Genomic DNA, 16322 nt, shown 5'->3' on the forward strand with positions numbered 1-16322 from the left:
CTAGATTGAAAATAGGTCTCAAGCTTTTCTTGCAAGTTAGCCAATATCTTATTCACTTAATAGACTAACACATGAACATATTAAGTATGGTAGGTGAGAAATGTTTTATTGTATTTCAGTAGATATTTAATACAAAGTAACAGATGGATGATAGGATTGTAAGAAGAATTTAAAAGAATGAAGAATGGGAGGTTATAGATAAGCAAATACTGTATCATGAAAGTGGAGGAGTACATATGGAATAGTTCTCAAGAGCCGCTCTCTCACAGTGGACATCAAAGATAATGGAAAGAATACAAAATACAAGCTTCAAGTACTCACCATATAGGTTAATCTTCTGTTTGTCTTTTAATATTTTGAAGAGGAAGGCATGCACTCTGTTTTAGTTGCTTGCAAGTATCCTTTTGTTTAATGTAAGATACTCTATTAGAGTGCTTGAAATGTTTGTTGAAAATACTCGGGTTTTGGGCATACTCTCTTGGGCTACTGTCTCTTTAAAATTGAGCCTCTTCCTGTTTGTGTTCTTACTGTGTCATGTCATTTTGTTCATCCTTCAGCTTTGAAATTTTAACTTGTTCTTGTAAATTCAAATTGGGATGCAGTTATTACTGTAGCTTTGCTCACTTCAAACTATAAAATAAAAATCTTAAATTGTTAAAAAATTAATAATAAAAGATAAAAGAATTCTTTTAAGAATTTTTCAGGCTTGGTTATCTAATGAAGCCATCAGTCCTTACTTGCTAATATTATGAATGAATAATACTATAAATGAATAGCACAGTGGTTCAAATCAAGTTTTTTTTTTTAAATGCAGGACACCATACTTCAACATCTATGTTGTCCGTGGAACGTTAGAGGTGCGACAGATCTTATTATTGATGTTCGCTTATGGGCTGACCATTGTGTGGGTGATCATGAGAAAAGAGCCATGGGCTTGGATACTTCAAGATATATTAGGAATTGCATTCAGGTGAGTCTTCATTTGTTCTCAAGCATTTTGGCTCTTAGGCAGTTTGGCTAAGATTTTTTTCCAAGCTAAAATAATTTTAGACTGAATTATTGTACATATGAACCTGTTCTACTGAAATGTCCTGCATTCTCTTTCAAATAGGGAAGTTAAATCCGAGTTTTAGTTGGATGGTGTTAGCTAAAAGCCAACACCATTTTTTTCATAACTCTCACAAAACATTATTTGAGATACTGTATTCTTATACTGCATATTAGGAATCAGAAAGTTAGGTGTAGGTTAGGAAAATATCTGCATGCTTTGAAAGCCATATGTATAGGCTGGACAGAATTTATTCAAGCTGGAAAATGTTTATAACAATACAAAATGATTTAATTTGGGAAAGAAGATTCACTAGTGTAATGAAATGAAAGCATGTTAGTAGAAGGGTTAAGAAAGGCTTGAGAGATAGTATACCACTCCCAACCTTGGCTAGTGAAACTTGGATAAGAGAAAGGGCAGAGTTAAGAGAACAAGCAGTGGAAATGACTTGAAAAAAGCAGCTTTTGTGAGTATGTGGAATAGATTTAGAAATGAGCAAGTTTAGGAGAGATGTAGTATGAGTTAAAAGGTAATGAAATGTGGACGGGTGGAGTGTGAAGTGCAATACACTGAGATGGTATGGACATATTAATAGAATGCATGAGAATCATTTAATGAGAAGGCTGTTCAAGGGGGAAATAAAGAAGGCTAGTATCTTTATAAGGGAAGAATGGAATAATATGCGAAAGAAAATTGGTGGATGGAGGATCTCAGAGCTATGGCCATTCCCTAATAAGATGCTACCAGGAGGAAGCACAAAAGGTTCATCACAAGTGGATTACTAGATGTTGAACAATATACAAAAGGTACCAGCATAATTAAAGAAAGACTCCAACTGAGAATGATTGGTAAGCTAACGTGATATATTTAAAGAGACGTGGTTCTTGAGCATGAACACAGTAAAATATTATATGAAAAGGCAATGAATAAATCGATGATAGCTTTACATTGCACTGATTTAGGCAAATTAGCTTTACATTGCACTGATTTAGACTTGATTTGCTTAGGTCTTAATTAACTTGAAAAAAAGCTTTTAAAGTTAATTATGTTTGTATATCCATACTGTAATCATGGAAACCTGGTTCCCTTTTATTAATATTTTCGTTGATTATAGATAACTTAATTGCAAATTCAAAATATGAATTACAGCATCAGTAGTATTTATTCTTTTCAGCATCAATGTACTTAGATTGGTTCGGCTACCAAGCCTCAAGATCTGCACCATCTTACTGTGTGGTCTTGTCATATATGATATCTTCTTCGTCTTCATCACCCCATACATTACGTCGGTAAGTGAATTATTTCATGCATTTACAAGGCTTATTTGAAAATACTCTTGATATTTCACTGGAATTAACATTCCTTTTTTGTTGTAACTGCTTGTTAAACAGGAAGAAAAATCATGAAAGTACAGTATATAGGATTAAATGGAATAAGTTGACACCTGTCATAGGAGATGATTATATTATATGTTAAGAAGAACAGCTGTCTAATGAATCATTAACCTGTTTACACGCTCCATGGGATAATGTAAACATTCTTTGATGTATGATAAAGCAATGGCTTATCTACTACTGATGCATGACATTTACTAGTCTTAAGCATTGACATTAAACTAAATTGAAAATTATTTGCTAAATACTGTATTGTATAAACCTATAACTGAGCTTAAAGATAGCTTCTTAAACTTAAACTTAGCATCTTCATTCATAAATTTAAAAATGTTATGACCATTCAAGCCCCTTTTTATTTTAATTTTTTATTTAGCCTTTAAAGTAGTGAGGATATTTAACATTTGATGCACATGATATTGAGATTTGTAGTAATTTAAACATCCAAAATTTAAGGGCATATGTAGAAAAATTGTGTACTGAACATTTCAGTACAGTGTATCTCTCTCTTTTATATTACCGTCAGGATGGGAAGAGCATCATGGTAGAAGTTGCCAAGGGTGGAGCAAGTCAAGAACAGCTTCCCATGGTCCTCAAGGTTCCAAACTTTGCATACGTAGAGATTTCCAACATCTGTCAGATTATGGATAACTACAACCTCCTTGGCTTTGGTGACATCCTCATCCCAGGTCTTCTGGTGTCATTTGTCCACTCATTTGATCTCCAAGTTGGAACTCCCTGTCGTCTCTATTATCTTGTGAATGTAATAGGTACGTATTGACAATTTTGTACACTTATGTTCAATGTCATAATAGCAGGTGTGATGAATTTAATAGATTTTTTAAGTCTGCAGGCAATTTTTTCCAACATAAATGGGATTCCCAAAGGTCATTACTAGTAGTTTGTCATTTAACAAATGGCTACCATGCATCATTCTCTGCCACTTTTTTTTGTCATGCATTAGACATTTATCTTTCCACAGTAATTTCTTAAGATTCACAGAACCTAAACAAAAATGCCAGTCTATTACAAGGGTATTCAGAAATCTTCTGTGCCATTTCTCTGTAATAAAAAGTGGAAAGTGGAAAGCATAAAGTTGAAAGTTGTTGGTCAGTTAAAAGATCATTCAAAATAAAGCATTGGTCTTAATATTATTTATATAACAGTAAGCACCAATGTTTGGACTGAATTTTCTTTTTCAGATGCTATTTTCCTTTGCATCAGGAAATATTTACTGCTTCAGAAACTATTGAGCAGCATTTTGTGTACCTTATGTAATTTATAATAAAAAGTTTTTGTGTTGTTTACAATATGGGTCAGATAAAGCTATAAAATTTTGCTTTCCTAAAACCAGATCACTTGCAAATAAAAAAAGTAAATTGATATATAGAAGTAGAAGAAAAGTCGACAGATGCAACAGTGCCCCCACGACCCCATGAGACTGTTTTTTATCCGTCTTGGGGTCAGGTTTTTGTTGTGTGGCAGCTGTCACACCCAGGCAGACAAGCATACAGCCGCTCTCTATGTAGTGCATTTTTGGGTGAAAATAAAAGACAAAAGTTAATATTTACAAGGCTTTTACATCAGTGATTACTATACTGTACTGTACTTGTGATATGATGTTAATATTGGATCTACGAGCTTAGTAGCATGTGCACTCATAGCATGCCAAGACTTTTCAAGGAAGCTTTTGAGGAGCATTTGATATCAAGAAGTAAGACTTACAATATTGTTAAATTTTTACTATTGTTTAAATAGAAGGTACTTTTATATAGGGGAACCACCTCTGGTGCAATTGTAGGGACCCATAGCCTCATAGAAGAGAATAAAGATTATTCAGAGAAAACTCTCCATTTATCTCTAAAGATATGTACTTTTATTATATTGCTCATGTTTTTCTCTGGGCTGATGCCTCCCCTCCCATGAATGTAGGAAATGGGTTAATGAGAATGTATGTATCTACGTGTGCATTATTTGTTAGGAGCATCTGGGTCGAGACATTGTATGTAGAACTTAGTTTAGGGCCTCTATCTGTGCTCATGCTGCTGCCAAAAATTTAATGTTTCAAGTTAAATGTTTGTGCTTGTAAAAATTGTCCCAAGAACTTGTGATGCACTTTGCTAGTCTTGTATCTCTCCGCATGCTGAAGGCCATGATTCATGTTGTTTCCAACACAATCAGTTTTGTTTATCTGAATCAATTACTTTGAGTAAAAGGGGAAAATTTTCTTGAAAGTCAGCACGATATGTACAAACTTAGGGTAGGGTAAGAGGTGTGTCAGATCTTGAGAGATGAGATTTTTGTTGTTGTAAAAATTACATCAGAGAAGATCAGGAAATTTTTATTTAGAGTGACCTATAATGGTCACACTGTACCTTGAGTGTGTAATATGAATAGGAGTTTAAGACTAGTGATGGATTTTTATAGTGATGGAACAGCAATGTGCCCATGTATGTGTGTGAAATATGAAGTTAGTAGAGGGTTTCACTTACCAGGATGGAATAGGAAGAACAAAGATGGCAAGAGAGAGTGAGGAAAGATAGGGAAGCTGACAAAATGTATAATATATAGATTATTGAGAAAAAATGAGTGGGCGGGGGAAAAGGGTGAAAAAGATGGAGATAAAGAAGCAAAAAGGAGAGAGAGATGGAGGAAGTCAGATAATTAGGAAGGAAGAAAGGGAAGAAAAGTCTGGGACAAGGAAGCATCACTAGTTTTTGCCTGTGGGGGGGGGGGGGGGGGGAAGGGAGTAAGAGTAGGAATGCAACATTGCTGTGAGGGTTGTGGTTTATATGCTAGATACTCCCAGGTGCTTTGAGCTATGCATCCCTACAGTCTCCTTGTATGTGAGGTAAACAACAGCCTGGTTGCTCATCCCACTTACTACCAAACTACCATTGAGCCACAGCTAGCACATAAATCTTTGACGGTTAGATGAAGGTTTTGCCTGGTTTCTCATCGGCCCAGCATGCCAGTGACACACTCTTAATGACTTAACCACGACACCATGCCTGCCATCCCTCATCCCTTCTTCCTTCACTGTCAAGCTTTTGTGTGTGTTTACTATTTGTGCCTGCAGAATCTAGCTTTTAGCTCTTGGACCCTGCCTTTCTAACCAATCTATTTTTCCTCTATTATATCTACTACATAAATTTCTCTCCAACACACACGCACAAATCCCCAGGAAGCAGGCCATAGCAGCTATCTAACTCCTGGGTACCTATTTACTGCTAGGTTAACAAGTGCTTCAGAGTGAAAGACACTGCCCATTTGTTTTTGCCTCAACCAGGAAAGCTGTGTGTGTGTGTTATTTTGTGTTGCATATATCAATGTATCTGGATTTTCACTACAGTATATATAAACATATTAAATATTACAGAATACTGTATTGCATTCTAAACAACTAGTTTCTAATATTTCTTAATACTCTTCATATAGCAGTCTTGCAGATTTGTCACTTGGGTATTGTCTAAAGGTAACAACTTACAGTACTGTATTTTCATAAGAGTAATGACAAATGTTTTTTCTTTTACAGGTTATGGAACAGGATTGGTGGTGACATTCATTGCGTTATGGTTGTTGAATGGGGCCCAGCCAGCTCTGCTGTATTTGGTACCATTTACACTCATTCCCACATACTTTGTTGCTGCCATTAGAGGCGAGGTTGTGGCCATGTGGCATGGAGACTCTGATAAGGTCAGATTACCTGAAATTTAAGGTTTTGCATGTTTTACTGTACTTATCTTGATTGCATTAGTGCTAGCCTAGTTTTGGTATCTGGTTGAAGCGAGTCGGATTATGGTTTAAGTACGTTTACAGTCGAGTTTTCTCTGTAGTTCAGGCAGGGGCCTTTTTCTTAAGTTTTAAAGATGGTGTCTTAACAGAATGAAGAATCATTGTGATTTGCTCCATATTAACATTTTATTTGTCCAGGCATCATACTATTTTTTGTAAGAAAATTTCTCTGAAGAACCTCTGCTTGTACTGTAGCTATATAGCCTGCTCTTTTATTTTCTCAGGCAATGTCATGGCAATTCCTCAGGTAATTACTTTATTACTGGTAAATAATTAAGGAGTGTAGACTTGATTTATAGACTTTTGTAAAGGTCTGGTAGTGCCTACCCTTATTTGTGGATGTGAGGTGCTAATGTGACATGAATATGAAAATTAAGAATTGGAGCAGTATAAGTAGACAGTCAGAGATGCTACTGCAAAAATGTCATAGACAGACGTACTGTAGTGTGTTACTAATGTAATACTGTACTGTATGTTACTAATGTTACTGTAGTGTAGATTTACTAATCTATTTACTAATCTAACAATTAGTAAATTGTTAGATTGTGAAAGGTTTACTGATATGGTTTGGCAATATTGAAGGAGAAGCAGTAGAGAGTAAGGTTCAAGGAATCTGTTGAAAAGGGAATGTTTGACATTTTTAAATGACAACTTAGGGAATAACATTTCACACCTCATTGTATGAAGCATTAGGGGTACTTATGTAGATGTTTCGCTGAAGTTTGATGATGCTGGGTGAGCCAGTGTGGATGCATGGGAGTCACTGCAGGTGTACAGTGAGTAAGCATGGGAGTACAGGGGACTAGAGGTAGGAGTACGAGAGATCAAGGATGAGTGTAAGAGTGTGTGTGTGTGTGCGCATTTTGGTTTCTAGTGATTGAGTGGAAGTGCGTATTTGCTGTGTGCATTGTGTATATTTGCATTTGTCTTTATCTTTGCATGTTAGTTATGCATACCTTCACCTATCTATGTGTATTAATTAACCATAGAAGATTTCTTATTTTGGGGGGACTACTATAGATGTTAGAAGCCATTTTTTTTATATTGAAATGGCTTTCAAGAAAAGTTTACTTTATCTAATATGATTACTAAAATATTCTCCAAATATTCTTTGGGTGGATATAAATAGTAACTGCTTCATATGGGGCCAATTGGCCTTCTGTAGTTTCCTTTATTGTTATGCTCTTATGTTTGTATTAATATCACTGCATCTTCAGTATGTACTAATTATACCCATCTAATTCATAGATAGGTATAATTATCCATCTAAGGCTTACAATAATAATACGTAATATCCTTGGATTTTCTAATGTAAACTCTTCTATCTTGGTTACCATCAGGTTGAGATCCAGGTTATTGAGGGGAAGTTCTCACCCAAGGTAGGTAGGTTATTACCACTGAAATGCCTGTTGGTTTTGTTGATGCCTTTGTAAGTGATGTTGCAATGTAGCGCAATCTATAACGTTCTCTCCGTACTGAGGATTGATTGTGGTTATAGCAATTAAAGGCCTCGGGTTGTTCACGAACAATACTGTACAGTATTTAAAAATTACAGTATGGTATGGTTGTCGTACTCTCTCGACTGACATTTGTGTAGTTTGCTCATTTAAATGTGGATATGTCTGCTTAATTTGGCTCATTTGCTATTTGTGTGGGAATAGATTGATGTTGCATCTTGATGTTCGTGAGGATTATGCTACATACAGGTAATTAGTTTTGTTCATGTATTCATTACAGAATACATGTGCTTAAGTATCCTGGGCCCTTGTATTGGGAAAATACATAAATCCAATATCTTCGTTGCTTATTGTTCAAGTTCCATATAGTGAGGCCTATTTTAGCTGCTTCTTGTTCTGATACTTAATGCATAGCTCTGAAAACTTAATTTGGTTTAGTGTTTTATTTTGAAATATTTTGATCAACAATTATTGTTTGATGGCAATCAAAATTTGTGCTATGCACAATTTATAGCCTGCAGAATGTCAGAAAATATGGATCATGTCTCTGCAGTTTAAAAATAAACTTCGGTAATGGACACCCAATCTGTCCAGATTGTACCGAAACATCGTCAATTCTTCATTTCCAGATTTGTGGCTTGTCTAATCTTCAGCCATGTTATTGTGACTCCTCATCTGCAAGTAAACTTCTTTACTGTAATTTCTTCTCCTATAGTAAGCTTCCATTAGCCACTAGTATCCATCAGCCAACAAAATTTAACCAGTATCATAAGCTCTATTATTTACAACTTACACGAATTGTTTCAAAGAGAAGTATGTCATTATTTTCTGTAAGAATAATTCATTTAGAAAATAAGTCATCTAGAAAATGAACATGTGCTGCTGTTCAATTTTAAAAATGTGATCATCCAATTTTAAAACTGAAATGCAATTTTAGCAAAGAATGTCAGAAAATGAAAACCATGAAAAAGCTCATGGTAAAGCTTTGATGATGATTAAATGCAGTGATGCTTTTGAAATTCGTGCAACAGGAACAAGCGTTTAGTGAGTGATGATTTCTCTACTTTCCTCTTGTCTTCGTGGAGCACTTCTGTAGCCACAATAATACTGCTATTGCCCCTCACCTTTCTCTCCTCATATTTCTTGCTCTTCATTTCTTATCACTCTCCCTTCCTGTCATCCCCTTCTTTGTTTCCCTATCTTCCATTGTGTCTTATTTATTATCTTTTATATACTTGTTTCTCATCAATTCTTCTTCATCCCTCCTTGTATAGAAGTACTGTACCTGTTACTTCTGACTTCTCATTCTCCATTCTCATTTTCCTCTTCTTCTTACTCCTCTTCTTCCTTCCCCTCTCCATTACTTCTCTTTATTCATCCTATTTCCTCCACATCTTCTTTCCTGTTCCTTCTCTTCTCCTCCTCCCTCTCTTCTCCTCCTCCCTCTCTTCTCCTCGTCCCTCTCTTCCCCTCCCCCTCCCTCTCTCCTCCCCATCCTCTTCCTCCCTCTCTCCCCATCCTCCCCCTCCCTCTCTCCTCCCCATCCTCCTCCTTCCCCTCCCTCTCTCCTCCCCATCCTCCTCCTCCCCCTCCCTCTCTCCTCCCCATCCTCCTCCTCCCCATCCTCCTCCTCCCCCTCCCTCTCTCCTCCCCATCCTCCTCCTCCTCCCCTCCCTCTCTCCTCCCCATCCTCCTCCTCCCCCTCCCTCCCCCTCTCTCCTCTCCATCCTCCTCTTCCCTCTCCTCTCTTCTCTCTCCTCTCTTCTCTCACTTCTTCACTCATGACCCAACAGCTGTGCCACATGAGGCAACTGACGTTCCCCTCTCAGAACCCACCTCCCCATGCCACCCCATGTTCCTACCCCCCACCCCCCTCGAATCCCCCTGTCTCAGCTGCCCAACTTGCCCCTCCTCCCTCTCAATTTTCATCTTCTGTCTTTATCTCCTTCCTACTTCACTAATGGGTTTCCCTATCTCTTCTTTACTTTCTTTCTTTCCTGTTTCCTTTCTCTTGTATCCCTTCCTTCTATTCCAGCTTCCTCTCACAGCCTCCTCTTTCTCCCCACTCTACCTCATTCTTCTCCCCACTCTACCTCACTCCTCTCCCCACTCTCCCTCATTCTTCTCTCCACTCTCCCTCATTATTCTCCCCACTCTTCCTCATTCTTCTCTCCACTCTCCCTCATTATTCTCCCCACTCTCCCTCATTCTTCTCCCCACTCTCCCTTCTTCTCACTCTCCCTTCTTCTTCTTCTCACTCTCCCCTTCTTCTTCTCCCCCACACTCCTGACATCCTTCTATCCACTCATCTCGCATCCTTCTTCAGAGGAGCTGCCTCGTGTGGGGCCAATAGGCTTTCTGCAGTTATATTTGTTCTTATGTTCCTTGTGTCAATATCCCTCCTCCTCTTTCACGTCAATAACCCTCCACCCCCTCCTCCATGTCAATAACCCCCCTCCTCCATGTCAATATCCCCCCTCCTCCATGTCAATAACCCCCCCTCCTCCATGTCAATAACCTTCCTCCTCCTTCATGTCAGTAACGCTCTGCCACCATGTCAATAATCCCCCTCCTCCATGTCAATAACCCTCCTCCTCCTCCATGTCAATAACTCTCTTCCTCCTTCATGTCAGTAACCCTCCTCCTCCATATCAGTAACGCTCTGCCTCCATGTCAATACCCCCCCCCCCTCCTCCATGTCAATAACCCATCTTTCAAGACACAATTGAAGCGGGCATGAACTGCTGGGTGAGAATGACTTAAAGCAGGCAGAAGAGGAGAGAAAAGGACTAGAGAGTGCAGGATAGAAGGATGGGTGTGTGAACAGGATGAGTGTGCCTGGCCAGCACCATCATGATACATATGTTAAAGAGCTCAACACACATTCTCTCCACTTGGGGGCTTCATTGGCTGGGGGAGGGAATGGGTGTTGGGCAGGGAGGGGAGGTTGCTGGGAAGGAAGGGAAGATGAGGAGGGGGTTGTGAGGGATGGGGAAAGGGGTTGGAGGGTGTGGGAATGGGAGGGAAGAGGAAGGGTGTTGGGAGGGGAAGGGATGTCTGTCCTGAGCTCAGCTGGCTGGTCGTCTCATGAGTCACTGGCTGCAAGATCTTGATATAACAGTAGTTGTGTTAACTAATGCCAGCAATATATGTACAATATATATTCCAGGAACAAACAAATCAAAAACACAACCGGATTGGGGATCCGGTCGGCCAAGCGGACAGCACGCTGGACTTGTGATCCTGTGGTCCTGGGTTCGATCCCGGGCGCTGGTGAGAAACAATGGGCAGAGTTTTTTCACCCTATGCCCCTGTTACCTAGCAGTAAAATAGGTACCTGGGTGTTAGTCAGCTGTCACGGGCTGCTTCCTGAGGGTGGAGGCCTGGTCGAGGACCGGGCCGCGGGGACACTAAAGTCCCGAAATCATCTCAAGATAACCTCAAGATAACAACAATAAAATTCCCAAATGCCAAACAAAATAATTCAAGTACAGCATTTTTATATACATATTCAAGTATTCACTACTATGGGGGAATTCACTCAGGTGGTGGGCAAGGGTTGGTGGGCGGGTGGTGGAGGCGGTGGGCAGAGGTGGGCGGGCGGGGGAGGCCGCTGTTAATAGTCGGCGGATGGGTGAGGGTGGGCGGGGGAGGCCGCTGTTAATAGTCGGTGGATGGGTGAGGGTGGGCGGGGGAGGCCGCTGTTAATAGTCGGTGGATGGGTGAGGGTGGGCGGGGGAGGCCGCTGTTAATAGTCGGCGGATGGGTGAGGGTGGGCGGGGAGGCCGCGGGCAATAGTAGGCGGATGGGTGAGGGTGGGCGGGGGAGGCCGCTGTTAATAGTCGGTGGATGGGTGAGGGTGGGCGGGGGAGGCCGCTGTTAATAGTCGGCGGATGGGTGAGGGTGGGCGGGGGAGGCCGCTGTTAATAGTAGGCGGATGGGTGAGGGTGGGCGGGGGAGGCCGCTGTTAATAGTCGGTGGATGGGTGAGGGTGGGCGGGGGAGGCCGCTGTTAATAGTCGGCGGATGGGTGAGGGTGGGCGGGGGAGGCCGCTGTTAATAGTCGGCGGATGGGTGAGGGTGGGCGGGGGAGGCCGCGGGTAATAGTAGGCGGACGGGTGAGGGTGGGCGGGGGAGGCCGCGGGTAATAGTAGGCGGACGGGTGAGGGTGGGCGGGGGAGGCCGCGGGCAATAGTAGGCGGACGGGTGAGGGTGGGCGGGGGAGGCCGCGGGCAATAGTAGGCGGACGGGTGAGGGTGGGCGGGGGAGGCCGCGGGCAATAGTAGGCGGACGGGTGAGGGTGGGCGGGGGAGGCCGCGGGCAATAGTAGGCGGACGGGTGAGGGTGGGCGGGGGAGGCCGCGGGCAATAGTAGGCGGACGGGTGAGGGTGGGCGGGGGAGGCCGCGGGCAATAGTAGGCGGACGGGTGAGGGTGGGCGGGGGAGGCCGCGGGCAATAGTAGGCGGACGGGTGAGGGCGGGCGGGGGAGGCCGCGGGCAATAGTAGGCGGACGGGTGAGGGTGGGCGGGGGAGGCCGCGGGCAATAGTAGGCGGACGGGTGAGGGCGGGCGAGGGAGGCCGCGGGTAATAGTAGGCGGACGGGTGAGGGTGGGCGGGGGAGGCCGCGGGCAATAGTAGGCGGACGGGTGAGGGTGGGCGGGGGAGGCCGCGGGCAATAGTAGGCGGACGGGTGAGGGTGGGCGGGGGAGGCCGCGGGCAATAGTAGGCGGACGGGTGAGGGTGGGCGGGGGAGGCAGCGGGTAATAGTAGGCGGACGGGTGAGGGTGGGCGGGGGAGGCCGCGGGTAATAGTCGGCAGGTTGGAAAGGCTGCGAATAATAGTCGGCGGGCGGGCGGGGGCGGTGGCTGAAGGTGGCAGCGGGTGGGACGAGGGCGACAGTGCTGTAGTGTTGTCACCCACTGTGCCTGTGTCCCCCACCCGGAGTGGTAGACTCATCATCTCTACCACTGATGCCTCTTGCTTGAATTCATCCCCGTCGTTAACTTTCCTCTACTTATTGTCATCCTCATTCTCAATCTAGCTTTTAATTTCAGGCCCTCTCCCCATTTAAATTTGCTCATCTTCCTGTCGACCCTTCACTCTTAAAAAAGAAAAGAGAAAAAAACTGTAGCTTCTGTCAACTGGAGCAAGCGGAGAGTCCTAGGCCTGTAAATAGTTTCACATTTAAGAGGTCCTCATTCACATTCCTACGATCCTCCCGAATTGGCAGCCTCATTTTACACACGTCTTACATAGCCTTCCCGGTTTGGTGCCTTCTTTTGATAATTACTTCAATACTTTACACACGTCTGTCTAAAGTCGTCCTTGTGCTTGTTTCTGTCCATCTGTTAATGTTTACATTCCGAAATCTATGTGATAAGTTTTCTATTTATTTAGATGTAAGTTTTACTAATGCATACATTACTCATTTGGCATTATATTGATTTATATTTTAGTCATCGTTTAGATTTGTTACGTTTTATTCTGTATTGATCTAAAAACAAAATAAAAAAAATTCTTATATGTAATTTTGCTTATTTAGGATATACTTTATATTAACAAAAATAAAAATTGGCTATAAATTAATTATATTTAAATTTGTGCTTAGTTTATCAGGATGAACAAAATGCGGCCAACATTGTGTTGTTGGCCGCATTTTAATCATTTAACAATTTAATAACTACATTCTCACTCAGCCATATTAATTCTCCTTTGGACGCATCAAATTAAAGGATCTATTAACACGTTTATCCCCAAAATTGCGTAATGGTATGGTGTAAGTTTCCCCCTGAGGAAGGGGGTGCTGGCAAGGGTAAAGCTAGCACTTGGTGATGATGGAACAGTATTTACAATGAAACGATTGTTTGTTGCTAGAGTTTCAGGATGTATTACCCCCTCCCCCACATGACTGGATATTTGTGAACTCGTTGGGTTTTTGCATAATGGTGAGGACGGAGCTGTTCTCTAGAAACTAGCATGAACAGAATTAGAAACTAAGGTTGTTCTTCTCAAAGTTACACGAACTCAGGCCACCGGAATAGCAGCCTTGTACTAATATCCACAGAGCCAGCAGGTATAGTATGTGAGCGAGGAAGGTTTTTTCTACCACAGACGTGGCCATTCATTTATACACTGCTGTCCTGCATATATACATTCTTCTCTCGGCCAGAAAGGTAAGTGATGGGGGAGAGAGTGATGCACTAGATGGCGCTCCGTGGACCACTTAGTTCCACTGGTGCTTTGCCGTCCTCCACTGCAAACATCCATTTCAACTGTGTTTACAGTATGTGCCTCTACAGTTTCGTGGAGTAATCTCATGGAGACCTATTACTAACATCAAGATGGACGTCCTTTTGCCTAACCATTCACGCCGTAACCAAAATCCAACATCTGTTGTACCTCTTCTTTACCAAATACAAGACAATCGAGATTTGGTGTTGCCTACACACACACTAATGATTACCATTAATCATTAGTTGTCTTGAGCTCTTGGTTGATTTAAGCTCTTGACTGTCTTGAGTTCGTTTGTTTGCAGCCTTTACTTGTATCGAGTTCGTGATTGCCTTGAACCCCTGGTTGTGTTCATTCCCTGGTCGTCTTGCTGCCATTTCGAGTTTTTTTTTTTTTTTTTTTTTTTTTTTTTTTACACAACAGGATATCAAGTCGCGAAGGTCGTGGGAGTGTTCATAGGACCGAGTAGTTAACAGTTCAGCTGACTGGCAGATTAACAGTGGATATCACGGATTGAAACAATAACGGTAATACAGTCGGGTTTGTTCTCGACTTTGCAATCTGGAATTCGCCTAGCATTAAATAGGTACCCAGGGGTTAGTCAGTTTGTTATGGGGTTGCATCCTGGGGAGGGTCAGTAGTTCGACCTTGAGGGGACCTTGTTATATATACACTGGCTGCCTATTCCCGACACAATAAATTATTGTTATACCACGACCCTCAAAGAACAGCAAGGGAACGTAATGAGTTGACAGGTTACACACCCAGTAAATGCAAATGTAAATTCTTTTGAATAAACATTGATTAATATCCGCACCTTAGCATATTTATTGTTACATTAACGCTATAGATGGAAAATAAATACAAAGTTATTTTTGAAAATATGAAAATATAATTTTAAGCGCAACGTTATTGATTGGTATTTTAACTGAGGTGGCCAGATGTGGCGAGAATGGTGTCGGCAGTTGACGAGAGTAGGACCTGAGACGGCAGCCAGCCTAACCTCACGCTACTTGTCTTATTCTCCTCAGATAAGAGTAGGAAATTCTTAGACCACAGGAAAGTAAGCTCTTGATTTTGGTAAATGTTGATATATTACAGATTTACAGGCATTTTGAGAACTGAAGACATGCCTAATAAAAAATATCGGCGTATTGAATTGAAATTGAAATAAGTTTATTGAGGTAAAATACACACAAAGGGATGCGGTAGCTCAAGCTATTATTCTCACCCCGTTCAGTACAACGTGTTATACATATATAGACACACATCACAATAAACATATTGCCAAATATTCTGATAAATATATACATTTCCTCCTTTATCGGCGTATTAGTGGAAATTAAATAATCACTAGAGGTTAGTGATTAAAACAAACAATCGAAAAATAAAATAACTCGAAGTTTACTGATAAATGCGTTAATAATAATAGAATATTTTTCTGGCCATCTAATGCTTAATGACACTAAAACATGTTTGGTGACTAACATTCTTGATTTTTTGGGTGGGGGGGGGGGAGGAATTTTACTCGTGGAGACAGATGGCACGGTTATTGTGGGTGGCGCGTTATGTGGCAGTTCAGTGCCTAATGATATTAAAACAAGTCTAGTCAGTAAATCGTTAAATCGTGCTATTTCGTGTATCTGTGTGATCTTTTGGGCTGGAGAATAAGTGGTAGGAGAGGAGTGGGTAGAGCGAGGTAGCTGCTGGAGACGGCGGGGGCGGCGCAGCCATCTCTGCTAGTGGAATCATAATCAAGAGTGACGTCACCATGGAGGGTGGGCAGCCAGGCACGTCCCAGACTGACATACCGGGGCACCTAAACTATTTTACCTAGTCAACTTGCTAATTACTGGTCTCTGGCCCTCGGGATCATCGACGCCTTGTTATAAGAGCTGGGGAAGCATGATCGTGAAGGCTAATTTTATAGCTTCTGTTTGAGAGTAACTTGCAATTTCAGGTTCAAGTTTTTTGCAGGCGAAGGTCGATCTAATTTAATTCCAAGTGCTCTCACTATTTTACTTAAGGCAAACCGTCACAAGGCTCAACAAAAGTTGTACGATTAAATTGCAAGCGCTTGTATGTGGCCATTTTTGTTTATATTTTGTGAGGGTATAGTATAGTTTGTTGCTGGCAAAATATTTATATTTTTCACAGCTCTTGCTATAACATCACCCTGGCGATTGTGCTGCCATCAAACACTTTTCATTGTTAATTATACAATTTCCCACTACGGTTTTGCATTCCCTTCAGCCAGATGTTCTCGCCTCATTATACGTAACCTAACCGACAGATTTCTAATTTTAGTCGCTCATCAGTCTACTGTATTTTGAAGTGACATTTCTTTAAATTTAAATTTTTTTCAATATTTTTTTCCAACTCTTTATTTTGACACCAACAT

The 16322-nt window shown here is 41.5% G+C and overlaps 1 protein-coding gene across 6 annotated transcripts in view; it reads left to right on the top strand.

The window, feature by feature from the left end:
- LOC123760045 (signal peptide peptidase-like 2B) overlaps positions 1 to 16322 on the top strand; it is a 35971-nt gene that overhangs the window by 12883 nt on the left and 6766 nt on the right. For 2 of the 6 annotated variants that reach the window (XR_006773096.2, XM_045745445.2), the window contains exons 8-12: positions 815 to 970; positions 2223 to 2337; positions 2966 to 3209; positions 5975 to 6135; positions 7575 to 7617. Coding sequence is in view for 5 of the 6 variants with exons in the window: in XM_045745445.2 (XP_045601401.2) it covers positions 815 to 970; positions 2223 to 2337; positions 2966 to 3209; positions 5975 to 6135; positions 7575 to 7617 (719 nt within the window). In the remaining variant the exon portion in view is untranslated. The remainder of the gene's footprint in view (positions 1 to 814; positions 971 to 2222; positions 2338 to 2965; positions 3210 to 5974; positions 6136 to 7574; positions 7618 to 16322) is intronic. The other 4 variants (XM_045745444.2, XM_045745442.2, XM_045745446.2 and 1 more) reach the window with 2 other exon arrangements.

This window comes from Procambarus clarkii, chromosome 16 (assembly GCF_040958095.1).
Source record: "Procambarus clarkii isolate CNS0578487 chromosome 16, FALCON_Pclarkii_2.0, whole genome shotgun sequence".
NCBI lineage: Eukaryota > Metazoa > Arthropoda > Malacostraca > Decapoda > Cambaridae > Procambarus > Procambarus clarkii.